The following is a 21277-nucleotide window of genomic DNA, read 5'->3' on the forward strand; positions in this document are numbered from 1 at the left end:
TTGATATTTACTAAAGTAATTGCATTTCCATGTTGTGTGTACTGTGGGAGACTAGATATAGGGAATGCATGGTCCTGGGTTTAGTAACACTTTAATTCTTCATGGCATAGATTCATTAAGGTGTTGGAAACATTTTGGTCCATATTGACATGATAGCATCACTCAGATGCTGCAGATTTGTCAGCTGCACATCATGAATCATTGATACAAGGTAGGATGGATCCACACGTTCATGTTGTTTACGACAAATTCTGACCCCGCCATCTGAATGTCGCAGCTGACATCGAAACTCATCAGACCAGGCAAGGCTTTTCCAATCATCTATTGTCCAATTTTGGTGAGCCTGTGCAGAAGTTTTCCCCTTCTTCACCTGCAGCTTTTTGAGACACCTCACAGGTCCCAGAAGGCTGCAGAACCATTCACAAAGCGCAGCATGGCTCTCGTTTGTGCAGTGGAAAACAGGCTTTGAAACCTCAAGCTGTCAATCTGCATCCCACACATAAGATACCAGCGCTAGGAAACCAAAGACTAGTGCGGAACTAGCCCGGGTGAAGATGGCTGTGGATCCCTGGACAGGTAAGTGTCCTTTTTATTACTAGTCAGCAGCTATAGGATTTGTAGCTTCTGACTTTTTCTTTTTTTCTAGAATGAAGAAACACTTTTAATGTAAAACAGATATGCATAAATGGATGTATAGACCTTAAAGCTCTATTGACCTTTAATTTGTTAGATTTCACTCGGAGATATATTCTTTAACACATTGGCACCATAAGAGTGTACATTTTGTTAACAATTTTGTTTATACATCAAGTTTTTATGATAAGACATGTAGATTGGAGATTTCTGATACTGTGGAAGATTTACCTTTTTTTGTGGTACATGAACCTGTAGTGGTGTTTTTTCTGGACACTTCTAATTGGATGATATATGGGACTGTTCTCATGTTTTTTTTCGCTTACAACCTAATTTTATAATGTATGGGATTGTTCATGTTTACTTCTCTGCATATGATTTTTGATGATTGTGTAATTTATAAGCTTTGCTGTTTATATGCATTTTTGAGTGTACATTTGGTAATTCCTAATAAGGAGCTCTTCACTGTTAATATGTATATATTTTTGAAAAATGTAGGCAACGTAGTTTTTTGCTGTTTCACAGGTGCACACACAATTTAGGTCTTGGCAGGTTTGGTATTGATTTACTGAAACCAACGCTATCTTTTTTATACTTTACCTAAAAATAAAAAATAAAAAATTTAAAAAAGGTTTTTTATATTTGTGTGCTAAAAAATATTTTTTTCCCTCTAAAAATATGCGCTTTATAGATAACTGCAAAAAATATTGCGTAACAGAAGTTGCAACTGCCACCATTTTATTCTAGAGGGCCGATTTTAGAAGATGTCTAATGTTTGGAGATTCTCTGTAATTTTCTAGCAAAAAAATAAACATTTTTAATGTGTGGAAATTGTAAAATTTGCCCCAGCCTGAAGAGGTTAAACATATCAAAGCTAAATGGATGTGAATCTGCAACTGTTCACCTAATTTGTGTTTTTTCTCCTATTCAGGCCCTTGGTGTACACTGTGTCCATTCTGCTGCCCGCTGCTTATGTAATAGGGCTTATCTTTACACTCAAGACTCATTCTCATATTTATGATATTCACATCAGTGACTGCCATGGTAAGAGATCTTACAATATATTTGTTCTTCATTACCATTGATTTCATTAAATATTTTGCAAAGAATAAGCTGTATAGAACTTTATTTTTTGCTTAAACACAAAGATTTGTATGTGCTGCTTTCTTTTGCAAGTTGAAGGAAAAGCAGAGTGTGATTTTTGCATTTGTGATTCCAGTGACCACAGACAGATAGGGCACTCAACTCAAAAGCCACTCTGCAGGATGGCAATGAATTAGGCTTGGTTTACACCTATGCAGTTTTGCTTTTGATCCATTTTATAATGCTTTTTGCATTGTGCTTTGTGTTTTTACAGATGCGTTTTTAATGCGTTCTGTGATTCCAGGTTATTTTTTTTTTTTGCTGGTCAGAAAAACGCAAAATGCGGTAAAAACGCACTACATGCATTTCAGCAGCTTCTGCATTGAACTCTATTGTAGCAAAAACACTGCTTTTTTGTGTTTTAAAAAGTCCCTTTCCATTTCCAAAAATGCAGCAGCTCAGAAAAGCTTAGATGTGAACATTATTATTATTATTATACAGGATATATATAGCGCCAACAGTTTGCTCAGCGCTTTACAATATAACGGGAGACAATACAGTAACAATACAGTTCAATACAAGATGGAAAGGAGGGCCCTGCTCCTTGGAGCTTACAATCTAGATTGAACATGTCCCATAGAAAACCATGGTAAATGGACTGTAGTGCGTTTCTGCAAAAAGCACTAAAAAACGCATTGTTGTGAACCAGGCCTTAGTAAAATTCCTCCTTTTTAGATATTTGGTTGAGGTTGTTTCAGTAGCAAAAGTAAGACTAGTCCACTTCTGGTTAGGTATATTTTTGTTTAAATACTGGCGATTTTAAACAAAAGTGAACAAGTAATAATGGGTAGTCTATGTATCTTTTATGCTTACTTGTACCAGTTTTTATTATTTCCTTTTAGTGCCTGGCCACCATCATAGCCCTGTTGTTCACTGGTCTCGGTGGCGGGCAGTGATCATTCTCATTGGCTCTACTTTATTAATGGCGGCATGTGCAGATCTGGCCACTGAGCATATCAGTCCAATTCTTAAAGAAGCCACAGTGTCACAGGTAAGTGTAAAACCTAGTTAAAAGGTTAGCTCAACTTTAATAAAAAAAATTATCTGTACATCAGATTAAAGAACTTCTAGATGTTAAAGTCTAAATTGAAATAATCGACGGAGCTGGTCCACATGAACTGTTTCCTTCACTAACAGGTGCACTTGCTTGCCATCAAGGTATAAACTAGAAGGCATCCGCTCCATACAGTATATAGCAATTTGTTTCAGCAGTGAGAAGGAGACTTCCCGTCCTTTTCAGAGAACAAAATAGAGTTGGGCTAAGTGCTGCTCGGCCATTCAGATGAAGATTTGTATTCTCTGAATGAATACAAGACTTTTTCTTACTGGCTGAGGTGGAGATTATGTCACCAGTCCCCCCCACCTCCGCCAGGCTTTAATCTGCTGAAGTGGTAGTGTTCAACCTCTCTAGATATCAATATCCAAGACTTAGACCCAAAAGATTGTCTTTTCAGAAATGTATATCCTCTTATAGGCATAACCCCATGACAGAGAATGTTTGTGGGTGCTGTCTTTTTATTCACCCCATGTGTACCTCGCTGCCCTTCATGACCCCAGGGACATGGCATCGGATATGGGGTTATATTAACAATCTCCTGCTTTTGTTCTCCTAAAGAAGCAAACCATCTGAGAAAATCATATATGGTATATATTGTGACCAGCATCATTGTGCACACATATGCGATATGGAATATCAAAATTATAAGGAGATATTTAGGAAATACAATGTATATTGCAATGAAGATTTTTTTTTTGGGTGGGAATGCAGGTTTTAATTTAATGCATATTTAAATAAAATTGATATTGAAGTTTTTAACAGTTCTCACATAATAGTGAATGATATTGGTACCTTTTTAAAAGTCCCGCATATGTGCACATTGTTCCATCTATAGTTCACTCACTAAAGCAGCTCTTAGATTATGCAGCCTTCTTTCCTTCCAGGGGTGAAAGGAAAGATAAATTGCTAGATTCCCCCATCAACATAACTGTATCCCGCAGTGCTATTGGGATCTGCTGGCCTGGAACCTTTCCTGCAGGCAGAACACAATGATGAGCTGTCGGCATTGATCACATGAAAAAAATAAATCTTACAGGCTGATTGTACTGAAGTCTATCAATGGATCAACTTCAGTACAACCAGCCTACCCATAGATGAATAGAATCTTGGCCAGATCAGCAGGGATTTGATCCATCTGTGTTCAGTTTAAAGAATATTGGATACATCACAGTGCATTAGATTATGGAGGTTAGTAAGGGCTTGCTTTAAAGCTAATTTACTGCTTGTTAATATGTAAATACTTAAAGCCCACTTGAGCCTTCACTTTAAAGAAGGTAAATAGATTCCAAGTTCATCAAAACAGTTTAATGTCTTGCTAGTCTTTTATTTTCTACGCAGCCACACACGTAGTAGAAAAGCCTGACCTGTCCCCTGCCAGTAATTCCAGAGTGAGACCCCTTGCTCTCTGTGCAGGAAGCAGTGATCTCTCAGAGGTACAACACACCCCCTATTAAGTAAAAATGATATCTCTGTAGTCAACAAATCTGGTGTTCCGGGTCTGATGCACCTCTTGCTGAGTCACACCTAGAGCTCTTCAAAGAGGGTCAGGCACAGAGCTGGGAATTCCAGTACGGAGAATTCACATGATTGAGTCCTGGGTAGCGCCTGGGGTCCAAACAAAGCACATACTGCAATGTTTTTTATTGATTTTTGTGTGTAGTTTCTATGTATGTAAGTGTTTTTGTTTTTTCTCTCAGTATTTTATTGGGGTGACTGTTTTAGCATTGATCCCTGAGCTTCCTGAACTTGTTAATGGGATTCAGTTTGCACTGCTCAACAATCTAAGTCTAAGGTAAGTAGAAATTAGGCAGCAAATGTTTTTTTTTTCTCCATGCATATGAATCTATTCAGAGAGAACAGAAAAACTGCAGCTTATTATACATACAGTTGTGTTCAAAATAATAGCACTGTGTTGAAAAAAGTGAATAAAGCTCAAAATCCTTCTAATAGCTTTTATTTCCATACACACAAATGCATTGGGAACACTACACATTCTATTCCAAATCAAAACATGAAGAAAAATATATCAAATTTGTGTTGTTCCTCTAAAAAAAAAATTGAAGAAAAGTGAATATTAGACTGTTCAAAAAAATAGCAGTGTTTGTATTCTTCTTTACAAACTCAAACATTCACTATATAAATTGAAAATTGTTTGAAGATTTTGCTTTCCTTTGAATCACTTAATGAATATTTAGTTGTATAAGCACTGTTTCTGAGAACTGCTGTACATCTGTGTTGCATGGAGTCAACCAACGTCTGGCACCTGTGAACAGGTATTCCAGCCCAGGATGATTGGACTACATTCTACAGTTCTTCTCTATTTCTTGGTTTTGCCTCAGAAACTGCATTTTTGATGTCACCCCACAAGTTTTCTATTGGATTAAGATCCGGGGATTGGGCTGGCCACTTCATAACGTCAATCTTGTTGGTCTGGAACCAAGATGTTGCACGTTTACTGGTGTATTTGGGGTCGTTGTCTTGTTGGAACACCCATTTCAAGGGCATTTCCTCTTCAGCATAAGGCAGCATGACCTCTTCAAGTATTCTGATGTATTCAAACTGATCCATGATCCCTGGTATGCGATAAATAGGCCCAACACTGTAGTATGAGAAACATCCCCATATCATGATGCTTGCACAACCATGCTTCACTGTCTTCACAGTGTACTGTGGCTTGAATTCAGTGTTTGAGGGTCGTCTGACAAACTGTCTCCGGCCACTAGACCCAAAAAGAACAAAAAAAAATAAGTTTTTACCAGTTGTTAAAGTGTACCCATAGTCAAAATTTACTTTTTATTTTCAATTCTACATTGTATTTGAATTAATTATGGCCTAACCCTAATAATCTGACTAATCTTTAGGTATGAAACCTATTTTGTAAATATCCTGTCACAAGTTAGCCTGCAGTTTCTTTGCTGTGTATTCTTACATCTTTGCTGCAGTGCTTTTCCTACCCTGATTCCTTTCATGTGTGATTTGGCTGTGCTCATCTATGGACATCGCCTGCTATTCTGTGGGTTTTATTTCCTTCCTTTCCATTACTTCCTGGCCTGCCTCCTAGTTTTCTTGCCTGTATAATCGCACATTGACTGAGCAATTTCATGGTTCTCTGAGCTTATGTTTGTTGCTACATCTGTATACTGTGTCTGACTACCTGTGTACTGATCCTGATTCAATCTCTGTACTTGTTTTCCGCCCGTCCTGACCTCAGCTTGTCTAATCAATTTCCTGTTGTCTCCTGCTGTTGTACTCTGCTTACGAGAGTGGTCTCCGCATCCTCAGCTGGGCATATCTGGGGGGCGCGACCTGATTCGGGCTTGCTGCAAGTCCATCCCCACCATCAGGGGCCCTGGTGAATAAGCAAGCTGGGGCTTAGACTCCATGCCCTGGGAAACCCTGAGTTGGTGATCTACAAGGGCTTACTACCACAGACGCTTGACATATACCCACACATTAACTTCCTTGAATTCTGCAATGCATATTCACTATGCGCTATGAGTAGACACTGTTGTGTTGCGCAATCTAAAAGGGAAGAGCAAGTAATACAAAAGGTATCAACTGAGGGATGATTAGATGGTGAATGTAGTTCAGTTTTTAGGTGAATGTAGGATAGGCTTTCCTGAAGAGATGAGTTTTTGTGAGTCGCCAAAAAGTGGACACGGTATGAGATGATAAAATATAGGAAGAGAATGAAATGCAGTATATGAAATAAAAGGCAAATGTGTATAGAGTAGCGATAATATAATAGGAAAAATAAATGAAAGAAAAGTGTTAAGTACAGTGGGGAAAATAATTTTGATACCTGCATATTTTGTAAGTTTGCCCAGTTACACAAAAATGAAGGGTCTGTTAGGGCGATTGATGATTTTGTATTTCTTTCATTTGCAAATAATTGTTCCAACAGTTGTCTCCTTCTCACCAAGCTTCTTGCTGATAGTCTTCTAGCCCATTCCAGCCTTGTGCAGGTCTACAGTCTTGTCCCCGATGTCCTTTGACAGCTCTTTGGTCTTGCCCATGATGGTGATGAGGTTCTGTGGACAGGTGTCTTTTTTTTTTTTTTTTTTTTTTTATACACGTAACGAGTTGTCATTTAGAAGCACCTTTATAATTTACAGGACTAATCTGTGTACAACATGAGTACATAGCCAGTCTGTGGAAGCCAGAATTATTTGTTGGTTGGTAGGGGATCAAATACTTATTTTACTCATTGAACTGCAACTCAATTTATAACATTTGTAACGTGTTTTTTTTCTGGATTTTTGGTTGATATTCTGTCTCTATCATTTAAAATAGACCTATGATAAAAAATTATAGACCCTTCATTTCTTTGTAAGTGAGCAAACTTATAAAGTCTGCAGGGGATCAAATAATTATTTCCCCCACGGTTTAATATTGAGATGCTGGTATCTCTATAATTATGATGGGGTGTGAAAGATGAAAACTTAATTTGAATTGATTAGTTTTGAAGTGATTCTCTATAAAAGTGATGTTTTGTTACTTTAAAGGGTGGACATGCACTCACTGGCCACTTTATTAGGTACACCTTGCTAGTACTGGGTTGGATCCCTTTTTGTCCTTAGAACTGCCCTTCTTCTTCATGGCATAGTTTCAACAAGGTGTTGAAAACATTCCTCAGAGATTTTGCTCCATATTAACATGATAGCATCACGCAGTTGCTGCAGATTTGTCGGCTGCACATCCATGATGTGTATCTCCCATTCCACCACATCCCAAAGGTGCTCTATTGGATTGAGATCTGGTGACTGTGGAGGCCATTGGAGTACAGTGAACGGATTGTCATGTTCAAGAAATCCGTTTTTAGATGATTTGAGCTTTGTGAAAGGGTTCATTATCCTGCTGGAAGTAGCTATCAGAATATTGGTACACTGGCACCTGGTGTGGTCTTCTGCTGCTGTAGCCCATCTGCTTGAAGGTTCAACATGTGCGGTCAGAGATGGTATTCTGCATACCTTGCTTGTAACGAGTGTTTTTTTTGAGTTACTGTTGCCTTTTTATCATCTCCAACCAACCATTCTCCTTGCCTTTTTATCATCTGCTCATTCTCCTCTGACTTCAACAAGGCATTTTCGTCCACACAGCTGCTGCTCACTGGATATTGTCTCTATTTCGGACCATGTGTAAACCCAAGAGATGGTGTGTGAAAATCCCAGTAGATTAGTAGATTCTGAAAATACTCAGACCGGCCCGTCTGATACCAACAACCATGCCACATTCAAAGTCACTTAAATCCCCTTTCCTCCCAATTTTGATGCTCGGTTTGAACTTCAGCAAGTTGTCTTCACCAAGTCTAGATGCCTAAATGCATTGAGTTGCTGACATGCGATTGACTGATTTAGAAATTTGTTGCCAAACAAATGAACAGGTGTACCTAATAAAACTGCCAGTGAATGTACTTGTCATACAGTGAAGGAAATAAGTATTTGATCCCCTGCTGATTTTCAATGTTTGCCCACTCAAATAAATGATCAGTCTAAAAATCGAATGGTAGGTGTATTGTAACACTGAGAGACAGACATGCATTTCTTTTGAATGTTCTGTTGCTATTCTAACAAATTATGCACTGATTTGCATGTTAATGAACGAAATAAGTATTTGATCCCCTTCACAAAACATGACTTAGTAGTTTGTGGCAAATCATAGAGGTCAGATGTTTCCTGTAGTTGGCCACCAGGTTTGCACACATCTCAGGAGGGATTTTGGCCCACTCCTCTTGGCAGATCCTCTCCAAGTCTTTAAGGTTTGGTGGCTGATGATTGGCAACTCGAACTTTCAGCTCCCTCCACAGATTTTCAATCGGATTAAGGTCTGGAGATTGGCTAGGCCACTCCAGGACCTTAATGTGCTTCTTCTTGAGCCACTCCTTTGTTGCCTTGGCCGTGTGTTTTGGGTCATTGTCATGCTGGAACACCCATCCATGACCCATTTTCAATGCCCTGGCTGAGGGAAGAAGGTTCTCACCCAACATTTGATGGTACATTTCCCTGTCCATCGTCCCTTTGATGCGGTGCAGTTGTCCTGTCCCCTTAGCAGAAAAACACACCCAAAACAGAATGTTTCCACCACCATGTTTGACAGTTGGGATGGTGTTCTTGGGGTCATAGGCAGCATTCCTCCTCCTCCTGAGTTGATGCCAAAGAGCTCAATTTTGGTCTCCTCTGATCACAACACTTTCAACCAGTCCTCCCCTGCATCATTCAGATGTTCAGTGACAAACTTCAGATGGGCCTGGACATGTGCTTTCTTGAGCAGAGGGACCTTGCGGGCACTGCAGGATTTCAATCCTTGTTGGCGTAGTGTGTTACCAATTGTTTTCTTGGTGACTGTGGTCCCAGCTGCCTGGAGATCATTGACAAGATCCTCACGTGTAGTTCTGGGATGATTCCTCACTGTTCTCATGATCATTGACATTCCACGAGGTGAGATCTTGCCTGGTGCACCAGACCTAGAGAGACTGACAGTTGTTTTGTGTTTCTTCCATTTGCAAATGATTGCACCAACTTTTGTCACCTTCTCACCAAGCTGCTTGGTGATAGTTTGGTAGCCCAGTCCAGCATGGTGTAGGTCTACAATCTTGTCTCTGACATCCTTGGACAGCTCTTTGGTCTTTGCCATGGTGGAGAGTTTGGAATCTGATTGTTTGATTGCTCCTGTGGACAAGTGTCTTTTATACAGGTAAAAAATTTAGATTAGCAGCACTCACTTTAGGAGACTGCTTCTAATCTCAGCTTGTTACCTGTATGAAAGACACCTAGTAGCCAGAAATCCTGCTGAATGATAGGGGATCAAATACTTCTTTCCCTCATGAACATGCAAATCAGTGCATCATTTGTTAGACATGCATTTATTTTGAATTTTTTGTTGCTATTCTGTCTCAGTGTTACAATACACCTACCATTCTATTTTTAGACTGATCATTTCTTTGTGAGTGGGCAAACATTCAAAATCAGCAGGGGATCAAATACTTATTTCCTTCACTGTATGTAGGTCATAATGTCATACTCACCGTGTTTTAATGACTTATTTAAAACCCCCCTGTAGCAGAGGAAGAAAGAAAAACCTCCAAAGTGTGTGTGTATCTTCTAAATTATAGTTATTGGATTTATGTTTAATATATAATTCAGTTGTGTTAATATATGCAAAAGAAAAGAGGGTAGAGCGACAATCGTGCACAATAAAACACTTTGTTGAGGATGTTAAGAATTGTGCAATAGCTGATAGAATGACTCTCCACCAGTGAACTAGGAAGTATAGTGACAGGCTCCCATAGTAGCTGGCCAGGCAACTTGTCATTGTTTGCATCCATTCAGAAGAGACACACTGTGGCTGCCTGTGTCGGCTGTTAAGCTGCAGTCTCCCTGGGTTGAGCCTCTGAATTGGCCTGCTACTGCGGGAGTCCATCACAATATTCCCTGGCTCATTGGTGGGGAGAGTGAGTGCACCGAACTCACCATTCTGTCAGCTACTGCAGTGGCCCATTTTCACATACCCTAGCTTACTGGTTTCTTACAGTGAGTAGCTGGGCCTTTTAGCTACTGTGGGAGATTGGTTCTGCATTCTCCTTCTTACCGGTCTCCTAGACCACGGTTTCTCAGCCTTTTTTCAGTCAAGGCACCCTTTAAAATTATGGACAGTGCCGAGGCACCCCATTCTAAAATGCAAAAAAATCTAGTAGTTTTATATAACACAGCAACATCCACACATGTAGGACACCCAACATTAAAGGTGATTTATTCTTCCAAAGCAAATACACTTTTGCACACTGGTACTGACTAGTATTCCAGTGTTTCTCTTCTCTCCATCACTGAGCTAATGTGACCCCAGCACTGATGCAGAGGGGCAGGGGAGGGTAAAACTAGGATGCTGTGCAGGCAGCTGAGATACTCCTTATCAACTAATGATGTAATTGGTTGTCAGGACACCGGTGGCTAGAAGGTCATAAAGGTGCACAATGAAAACCTGTGGCTTTGTGTAACTAAAAGGCAGGATTGTTCCACCCGCTGGCTTGTATACAAGTTTTGGGCAATTTTTAAACATTTTGCCAAGGCACCCCTTAAGAAACCTCAAGGCACCCTGATTGAGAGAGGCTGTCCTAGACGGTATCAAGTGTTCACACTGCACTATGGGCACAGGTGTTCAGTGCCAATCATTTACTGACAAGCAGGAAGTTCTCAAAGGCATTATCTCCTTAGGATTTATGTGAGTACAATTATTAGTTTTGTTCACCTTTTTAATAAAATGTTTTATTGCACAAGATTGTTGCGCTTCCCTTTTTTTTCCTCTTCTTTTTTTCACTTATTACATGCATTACCTTATGCGTGGGATATCAGATAACTTCATTAAGACATCAAGATCTGTGCTTAATATAGAACTCTGGTCTTCTATGATTTATGGCTGTGGATTTCTGTGTATGATGTATCAGAGTGTAAGCTACAAGTTTATGTTCAGTGTTAATATTTACAGTTTAGTTCTGCGTCCTTTTTCTAATGGAAGAACCCTGTTTTCTCAGCATCGAGATTGGAACTTGCATTGCGGTTCAGGTGTGCATGTTGCAGATTCCCATACTGGTCCTATTCTCTGTATTTTATGTAAGTACAATTTTTTTGTTATCTCACTACGATCACTTCCATAGTGGTCACTCTTTGTTGAAAAGGCAGCATTGCGCTTTTTAATTGTGTATTTGGCAAAGCCTGTGCTTGGTCTTGGCTTTACAAATCATTGATCCTCATTGAGCATTTTTTACTGAGAAATTCAGAAAAGGTCTACAACATGCCCCAAAGCCCCTCAGCGCTGAGTGTATTTGTACATTTTGGAACATTTCACAGGTAGCAATCATGTTCAACATTGAGAAGTTAACACATTTTCTTATACAAATTAAAATGAGGTCACTTATTGTGTAATGTACATATGCTTTTCACTTCTAATTTTAAACTTGGTAATAATTCAGAACTAGTTCTTTAGAGATTGGCAAAGCTGATAAATACTGTACGATCTTGGCTTACTGGGTCAGTCAAACGTTCTCCTCTAAGCAGTTGGGGGATTTTTATGTTGGCCATTGAATTAGGTGCTCCGCTGTTGCAATACTTATCTGCTTAAATCTGAGGTTGTACACTACACTTATCATACAAACCATTCCTTGCCTGGGTCATACAGAGAATCCAAAACTCTAAAAGCATTTTTACTTTTGCAGCCAACAGGATTCGTTCTGATTTTCAGTGACCTTCATCTTTGGGCCTGTATGTTCAGCGTGATTCTGATGAATTATATCTTCATGGATGGGAAGTGTGATTACTTTCAGGGTAAGATGATTGCTGCTATTTAGTTGATGCCCAAGCCTACAATATAATCTGGTTTCTACACCTTGTTTCTAGTTGCGTTTTTTTTTTTTTATTTTGTCTGCAACTTCTTTATTGTTTATTATTTAGCATATGTTGTCTACATGTACCCTCCCCATTTTTTACAAAATTACTTCCCATGTCAAAGTTGTACTAAGATTTTTAAGGTGTGTTTTGTAATAGGATGCTTTTCTCGATTTCTTCTTTTCAACTCTGGAGACTGGAAATATAATGTAGCTAATATAGCGGATATTGTAGCAGTGTCCTTATGATCTGTGTCTTCCTTCAATGACACGAAGTTTGCCAGTACCGTATGCTGAAAAACCGCTCCACACTCTGATGTTCCCACCTCCAAAATTCACTGTTAGTATGGTGTTTTTGGTGTCATAAACCATTTGGTGCCATTGATCTCCAAACCTGGTGTGTATTATGGCATCCAAAGGGTTCAGTTTTGGTCTCGCCTGATCAGACTAGACTCTCCCAGTATTTCACAGGCTTTTCTAAATGTTGTGCAGCAAACTTTAAACAAGCTTCAACATGCTTTTTATAAGCAATGGAGTATTGCATGGTGAGTATGCATACAGACCATGGCGGTAGAGTGCATTACTTACTGTTTTCATTGAAACCATTGTACCTGCTAATTTAAGGTCTTTCTGAAGCTCTCCACAAGTGGTCCTTGGCTCTTGGACAACTCTTCTGGTAATTATTTTTATTCCTCTGTGAGGTTTATGGTGAAGTGAAGTTATTCCACTTCTGTATTATGCCCTCAACAGTGCTCAGTGCCATTAGTATGTTTTGCAACAATAAGGCTGCAAAAGTCTTGAGAGAGCTCTTTGCTTTTACCCATCATGAGATGTTTTTTGTATGACACCTTGGTAATGAGACAACGTTTTATAGGCCATCAGTTGATATTAATTTGCACTGGCAAGGGGCAGGATTGGTTTCTAATTACTGAAAACTTCAGCTGGTGTCTTGGCTTTCCATGCCTTTTTGCACCTCCCTTTCTTAATGTGTTCAATACTTTTTTTCGTGTGTCATTCCATTTTATTATACATAACTTAATTTCTGAACTTATTTGTTTTTGTTTTTTATGTATGGATTGCATGGGTTGTTACCGACATATGTCAATAGCACCTTTTAGAAAAATATTTACTGAGAACAATGGTGACGTGTTCAATGCCCGCTGTATGTATGACTATTCATAGGTTAGCTATGCACATGGTGGGTTTTGTGTTTTTATATTTTTTTCATAAATGTTTAAGCTAGCTGTTAATTGTAAATGCATGGATTTTCTCTTTGTAGGCACTGCCCTGGTCATGGTTTACTTCATACTGCTGGCCATGTATTTCTTTGCTCCATCTCCTAGTGGCTGCTGATGAGGATGCTTTCACTACATGAGAACTGGAGAAAAGTGACTGGACATTTTCATGACTTGTATCACTGGATCAATTTCAATATATATTACTGCTGCCATATCACTGGATCAATTTCAATATATATTACTGCTGCCGTTTCTGAACAAACAGGTTCTCTACTGGTGAAGTTTTAGTCACATTGTTACAGCTTCCTTTCTAAAAGCCTTCTTAATACAATAACACTCCTCTTCCTGCAGTACTTCTTATTTATAAACACATATACAGAAATCGTGCATTACTTGTTATTTATAGACTTCTATATACAGAAGCAGAAGATGCAGTACTTTTGTGTACATCCATTGCAGAATACAAAAATGACATTGACTGGCCTGTCATATGAATTCTACAATATACCTTTTACAAGCAGGCAGGGCACTTGTTATATCAGCACACACTGACTGGCTTTTAAACGGATCTAAATGATACCTGCATTAGAAGGCAGCTTGTAAAATCACTTTAGCACTATGTGTCCATTGGTTTGTGCCATTGTCCTTCTTAAAGTCTGTGCAGGAGGGGCAGAATGTCACCAGTCTGCAGGAGGGGCAGTGTCTCACCAGTCCGCAACAGTAAAAGAGGGGTCTGATTTATGTATTTATTTTAATAGATTAGAGGAAATGTTTTGACTGTTACCACAACAAGCACTCATATTTCATTATATACACAAAACTGATGGCCAGTGACAGCAACTTCGGTTTTCATCTGCTACACATCACTGTACTGCTCTGAGTTGTATAACTCTGAGTGTGGGGAAACCATGCAGACAGTACGATTTTTAAAAAAAACAAAAAAAAAAACAAAACAAAAAACCATGAAGCCTAAGTTGCCATGCTGGACACGTCATGGGGGAGGGGGGCTTTGACTGGTTATGCAATTTACACTGTATGTAAACCGAAAACAAAAAATAACTTCTGTCCTACAGTATGTCCTTTTTTAATAACTATACTATTTCTTGGTGTTAAAGATGCGGTCTATATATAATATAATTTTGTTTTTCTACTCTAAGATTAATAAAGTAAACTGAATTGTTTATAGTGGCATTGTAAATACAGTATTTGATATTAAAGGGCCATTTCTGGAAAGCTGTTCACTAGGTCAAAGCTAATTTCCACTGTGTGACAAAAATACAGTGAAGTATTGCTATCCCTCAATACAAGAGCTAGACCATATACATGATCTACTGCAAAGCACTTCCCTTTTACACTGCTTGGTATTTTATCACAGAGAAATAAATAAATCTGTACATGTAACGGTTTCCAACAGCAATCAGACAGCTAAAATGTTACAACTATTCCTTCAGAATAAAATGGGGGAGCTTGGCACTGTGAGGATGGCCTGCATTTTGCCTAGACTTGGAAAAAGCAGTATCTACAGTATAAAACTGTATCTCAACCTCTTATATTTTTCCCGTGAGACAGATACAAGATATTTTGGGGGGGCAGTAACAAATGGCGACTAGGTTCAACCTTGCATTTGTACAGATTTCTTTTTCATAAAACCAGCATTGATCCTTTGCCCAAAGCGAGCTAAAATGTGCTTTCTTCATGCAGCATGAAGCAACAGATATGTCACTAAAGTTTAAACAAAACCATTAGACAAACTTTAGCTTTAAATCATAACTTACCTGTAATGAAGTATGCCCCATTTCATGCAGGCAACTGATCTTATAAAAATCTATGCAGAGATGCCCTTTCCTCTTCCTGGTGCTGAATGTCTGGCATTATGATGGTTAAAGTGGTATTAAACCCAAAAGCAAACCTTTTATTATATTGTAGTTTATTCTTAGATGTGATGGCTGTATTCGTTTTTTCTTAGGCTTGCTTTTTGCTATTTTAATCTGGTGATCTGGACAGTAAGTCTGATGTATTCTGCTAGAGAGCTTGAGCTTGGAACAGCAGTTTACATGGATGAGAGACAAACCACTTAATGCTGGAAGGCAAAAGAACAAAGTCCAATCATCCAAACTGTTGCTGTCCATTAAAGAGAGTTAATGCAGCTGTATAATAAGCCATTGGAAGCCAGCATGGATACTAGATGAACAAAATAAAAAAAAACAGTGCAAGCAGCTTGCTATGGGGGCATCCAAGCAGGCTTGCTCCTGAGCTGCTGCTCTGCTTGTCTATTCATACACACAACGCTACTTGGCCCCATCCTCCTCTCTCCTCATTGGCTCACTGGCTGTGATTGACAACAGTGAGAGCCAATGGCTAAGCCAATGAGGAGGGAGAGTCCCAGGAGGGCCAAGGCTCTTGTGCACATAGCTGGATTTTGATGGGGCTCACGTAAGTATTAGGGGGACTGCTGCACACAGAAGGTGTTTTTTTTTTTTTACCTTTCATGCAAAGAATGTATGAAGGTAAAAAACCTTCAGCCTTCACAACTACTTTAATAAAAAAAAAGAAGAAAAAAAATTTTTAATGATTCATAAACATAATTTTAGTATTTGTATGATTATTATTAACAGTTAGGAAATCCTATGTGTGACATGGTGAGATCTATGAATACCACAAGCAGGGGAGGACTGACCATTTGGAAACTCGGGCACTGCCTTAGGGCCCGGGGTCAGTAGGGGGCCCCATGAGAGGCCCCTGGTACCTTTTTCATAGGCTTTTTTGAGTTTGGGCAAGGAGACAAGGGCCCCATGAGTTGTCAGTCCGCCCCTGACCACAAGGTAGCTGTTGCAGTTCAAAAAATTCTCTGTGGGAAAGAATATTAATCAATGGCAATCCAGGTTCCACTGAAAACAAGCAGAATGTTTGTGTACAAATCTTTCAGGGACCACAGGATATACCTGGGTAATAGGCAAAGGAAACGTGTGTGTGTGTGTGTGTGTGTGTGTGTGTGTGTGTATAGACCAGAGGGAACACCATGAAGGGAGAATATTATTTGTTCTTATTTCATATTAATTATTAGTCATTATTTTTTCGTTTTTAATCGGGGGCAGTTTTGCACTGGCAGGGGTGATTAAAATGATCAGCTTTTATTTATTCATGTAAAGCCTTTATCCCAAAAGAGGAAAAACTGTGTTCATTCCTCCAGAGTTGTCTTACTTATACAGGAGATGATACGGGCCAGATTATCAGGTGAAAACAGAAACCGCCTAAAAAAAGAAAATGAATGCAGCCACCACATCTGTTTGGTAAGCTGCAATATAATACATTTTTTAGTTTGGGGTTTAATACTTATTCACTGCAGTTCAGCCTGAAGATCCAAACCTATTAAAGATGATCTGACAGGGACCCACTCCCTCCTCCACTGCACTGAAAAAACATCTTTCATTGTTTTATACTGAATGTAACATGATCCCTGAACGGATTAGAGTAGGGGTAGACAACCTCAGAACTCCAGCTGGGCTAAAACTACAAATTCCACCATTTCTCTGGGAGTCAGTCATGTGGCTGTGTCTTGCAATGAGTCAAAGGATTTGTAGTTCCACAAGAGCTAAATAGCCAAGGTTGCCTACCCTTAGGGGTAAAGAATTTTGTCATTCATCTGAATTTAATGCCCCCTTCCTCCCCAGCAGCACATACACTCCTTTAATTCACCATACCACACACAAAGGAAAACATGTAATTCTAAAATGTGAACTTACCTTTTAAGGCTATGTTACACATGTATTTAGGATGTAACATGTTCCAGCACCCCCTGAGCCACCTTTCCGTGACAGTAGGCGGTGGTTCTTCTCCCCTGCAGCTGCTGTCACATTTAAAACGGGCACCTTTGTGTGGAGTTCTACCCACACAGCCGCTTCATTCACTCATAGGGATCTGTCACCACAGCATACTGCTTGTAGTTTTCAGTGGGCTTACCCCTGGTTTACATTAGTGTGGGCTGTTAGCCCACGTTTGCACGGGCACAGCAGCCCAGTCATTTGAATGGGTTGCTGTGCCACATTTCACATCCGCATGGAAACTGCATGGACTTTTTGACCATGCGGTTTCCATGTGGTTCCCGCACCTGTGATCGCGCTGCGGGAGGAGATGTGTGGGGGTGCCATTCAGGTCTTGCAAGAGAAACTCAATACAGGTGCAGAAATTGCATGGATATTTGCAACCATCTGGCCGTGTGCACTAATAGGAGCACTTGTAGTCCATGCACTCTTCCTCCAGCTTTGTAACTAAAGGCCTGAATAGAGGTACGGGCAGAAAGATTGAGAAGAGTATGCAGGCTCTTGTAGTAAAAATAATAAATGCACCTTTTTTTTTTTTTTTTTTTTTTTTTTTAATTCAGTCCTGCAAAAAATTTGTATTTATCATTTTTTCCTTAAAGGTAAATTTAGCCTTTTGGTCACTCTACTCTGAGGATTCTTTCCAATTTTAACATGCACTGAGAAATTGTCACATACCTGCTCTAACCAGAGAAAGGGTAGCAAATCACAGGCTCCTCAATACACAGAAGTGCCTAATGAGTGGAATGTTAGGAAAAACTTTAATAAACGTGCCTATGAAGGTTCTCATTTATGTAAGTCAGGGTATAACTAGTAGACATTGGTCACATTCAAATAGACTTGTGCTGCAATGTTGAGGATGCTTTGTAGCATCTCTAATCCATTTCTTCAGTTCCAATGTGTTTCAGGAAAATACCCCAGTCTGTTGATGCCTTAGGATATTTTAGTCCATGGAATATAGTAGTTGTCCACAAACAGGATGGGAGATTTGAAAGTTGAGGAACCACACTGTTCTAGTTACATAGACCCCATTGTTGGTGTTGGAAAGCCTGCAGAGGTGTCCTCAATTTACATGGCTAAATTGCTGGGTTATAGATGTTAAAATGGCATTATCCATAGAAGATACTGTAGATGGTTTTACAATTCCCCTACCTCAGTTCAGGGATAGTTGTTTTATTTTGATGTAGATGGTCTCTTGCAAACTAGTTGTCCTCTTTTCCAAAGTGTGCTCCTTACTACCCCATTTTCTTAAAGTGTAGGAAGACTGCTGAGGCTTGACTAGTAGAATCCACTCTTCTGTGTTGGGCCATTCTATGGGGGAGGGGTTGTTGTTTTTTGTCTCCCCCCTGTACAGATCTTTGTATCCCTCACCCCACTGCACATAGCAAGTGACATTGCTGGGCTTCAAGGACACAGTGCTGCAACACTTCTTAAAGAGCCTCTGCCACTAGCTATATACGAGTTGACTATATTACTCTGATTTTGTGAAGTAGAACACCGATCCAGGTAGATTTCCTGGCTAATCTGCCGCACATTATTCCAGGTGCTGTTTTGGCTCACCACTGCATTACAATTTAACTGTGCACTGCAAGAGGTTAACTCTTTTATTCCATTGATATGAGACTAGAGACCTCTGCAGCATAACAGGAGAAAAGAAGATACCAGCACATTTTCACACTGCTGTGTGCTTAATCATAACATCCTATGAGCTTGGAGATAGTAATACTGGGGAAAATACTGACAGATGAGCATCGGATAGTGCTGCTATTAGATTCAGCTCTGGTGTACCCTCATCTGTGACAATCTGATGAAAATGTCTCCTTGTTCAGCATCCATTCGTGAAATGATGGCTCAGACCATCTGCCAAGGAATTATGTGATCCTGGCAGGTAAGAAGCTGACACAGAGACAGAGGACATTATGCTCTCACCAGTGAAAAATTTCTGCTGCAAGCTGAATTAACGGCAAGCTCCCTGTCTGCCTTTTGATATGAGATATAAGCCACTATCATCTTATCCATGTTTGAACGGTCTGATGATTTGGGAGGGGGGGGGGTGTAACTGTGACTGACATTGCCACTGCTGCAGAAATATTAATTGAAGGTGTCTATGAGCCCAGGCCACTGGGGGATGGAAGAGGTCACTGGGCCTATGGTGCTCATATAGTGCCTTGCTGGATATTTGCTCCTTTTAGAGTGCAGACTGTTGGTATTAATTCTCCTTGCTGAAAGACACTGTTTCACTAGATTCTTCTTAAAAAAAAAAAAAAAAAAAAAAAAAGGATTGTGGGCCTATATGTGAGCTCACAGTTTGGGTGGCTTACTACCAGTTATTATGCCTCCTATTTAGTCTAAGATATTGGTGGAATGTCAGATGAGTGAAGATATGCTTCAGTAAGAGATTTACTGATACCATGCAAGCCAAAGATTGCTAAAATTATGGGCCACAGAATCTCAATATAAGACTACAGGCTAGATGAAAGCATTCAAAAAGTTCAGATCCAATACAGGCGTTAACTCTCTAAAAGACCTTTTATACTAGAAAAAATAGGGAGTACACCCCAGTTCCCATGGGAAATATGGTGTTGGAGACCAGCAATTCTTGAATCTCAATGTTGGCCTATTCTCCTTTTGGGGTTGAAATATGAGTCTGAACAAAATGTCGCATAAGTAAGGGAAAATGAAACTAAAGTGAAAATAAACCTACAGTTCACATTTAATCCTCCTGTCCACATCATGTCCCTAAATGCAACAGCGTTATCCAAGGACAAGGTAACATCTGAAGAGACATCTCTTGAGTCTTCAAGGTGAAGTGGAAGTTATGAAAGCTTGCTTTGCTTTATTGCCCGGTTTGACTCACTCCCTCAATCTCAAAGATCACCAAGAAAGCAGGCAACACTTTCTTTAAATTAGGATAACATTTCCTCACTTTTTACAGAAGCAGATATGGGTCTTCCTCCAAGTCAATGGCCTGCTATACTGCCATAATACAGGACACTACTGCAATAACATCAAAGGTATACAGCTTTGTTGGGGGTGCTGAAGGGTCTGTATCCAGCTGCCTGGGCTCAGGGGTGGAGGTGAAATCTTTTACTGCAGCTGATGGGCTTGGTTTCAATCACAGACCAAAAAAGAGATTTGTGAAAAGAGATTCACATATGTGAATGCAAACTCACCATAAAATGGCGATATTCAATAAGATATCCCTGTGTAAGGCTATTTATCCAGAAATACCTGGAGATCACACTCTACATTTAACCCCTTTGGGTACAATGTATCAAGTTTTTATATATCCAGTATTTTTCCTTTCTTAATAATTCTTTGTCAAAATCACCTCTCCTTTGGGGAAAATGTAATGCATAAAAACCTTTCACTTTTGTACCATCCAATTTACCCCCATGATGCTTAGCATAGTGTTGAGCTAAATTACTCTCGGGGTCATTGGATCTGATATCTCTAAAGTGTTCACCTATTCGTACTTTAAGTTGTCTTTTAGTTTTACCTATATACATCCTTTTACAAGGACAAGTCAGTATATATAATACTCTGGCTGTGGAACAATTTATAAGACTTTGAATTTTATAGTGAGTGCTATTTTTTGAATCACAGAAAAAATCCGTGCGATCCACAAATTTACAGATCTGACATTTTCCACATCTATACATCCCTTTTGTACGTGACTTCAACCATGTTGTTTGTTTGAACGGTTGATAGTCAGAATTAATAAGGAGGTCACCAAGATTTGGTGCTCTTCTTGCTACCATTTGCTCATAGCCTTTGCAGCACATATATCCAGACCGGTCTTGGTGTGATTTTTAATGGTTTTAGGTCTGTGTGTATTGTCTCATACTGAGGTGATGGTAAACCAGGGCGATTGCCTGAGTGTCAATCATTAATGTGTAATAAAGCATATTTTTTGGAAATTTTTCTGAGTATCGCATTCTGTCCATAATGTAGCCGCTTTCTTGTGAATCTCTTTTAACAAATCTCTTTTTTGGTCTGCATATTTTTTGGC

General features: G+C 39.5%; 1 protein-coding gene across 1 annotated transcript in view; it reads left to right on the forward strand.

Annotated features, from left to right (window-relative positions):
- Positions 1 to 14628, forward strand: part of LOC149462408 (uncharacterized) — a 138507-nt gene extending 123879 nt beyond the window's left edge. Inside the window, exons 15-20 of the mRNA XM_089676913.1 lie at positions 1565 to 1677; positions 2619 to 2767; positions 4531 to 4625; positions 11361 to 11439; positions 12042 to 12150; positions 13489 to 14628. Of these exons, the coding sequence (XP_089533039.1) occupies positions 1565 to 1677; positions 2619 to 2767; positions 4531 to 4625; positions 11361 to 11439; positions 12042 to 12150; positions 13489 to 13562 (619 nt within the window). The 3' untranslated portion in view covers positions 13563 to 14628. The remainder of the gene's footprint in view (positions 1 to 1564; positions 1678 to 2618; positions 2768 to 4530; positions 4626 to 11360; positions 11440 to 12041; positions 12151 to 13488) is intronic.
- Positions 14629 to 21277: the final 6649 nt, after the last annotated feature.

The sequence above is a fragment of the Staurois parvus genome, unplaced genomic scaffold, assembly GCF_062004578.1.
Source record: "Staurois parvus isolate SC_StPar_1 unplaced genomic scaffold, SC_StPar_1.0 ptg000175l, whole genome shotgun sequence".
Classification (NCBI taxonomy): domain Eukaryota; kingdom Metazoa; phylum Chordata; class Amphibia; order Anura; family Ranidae; genus Staurois; species Staurois parvus.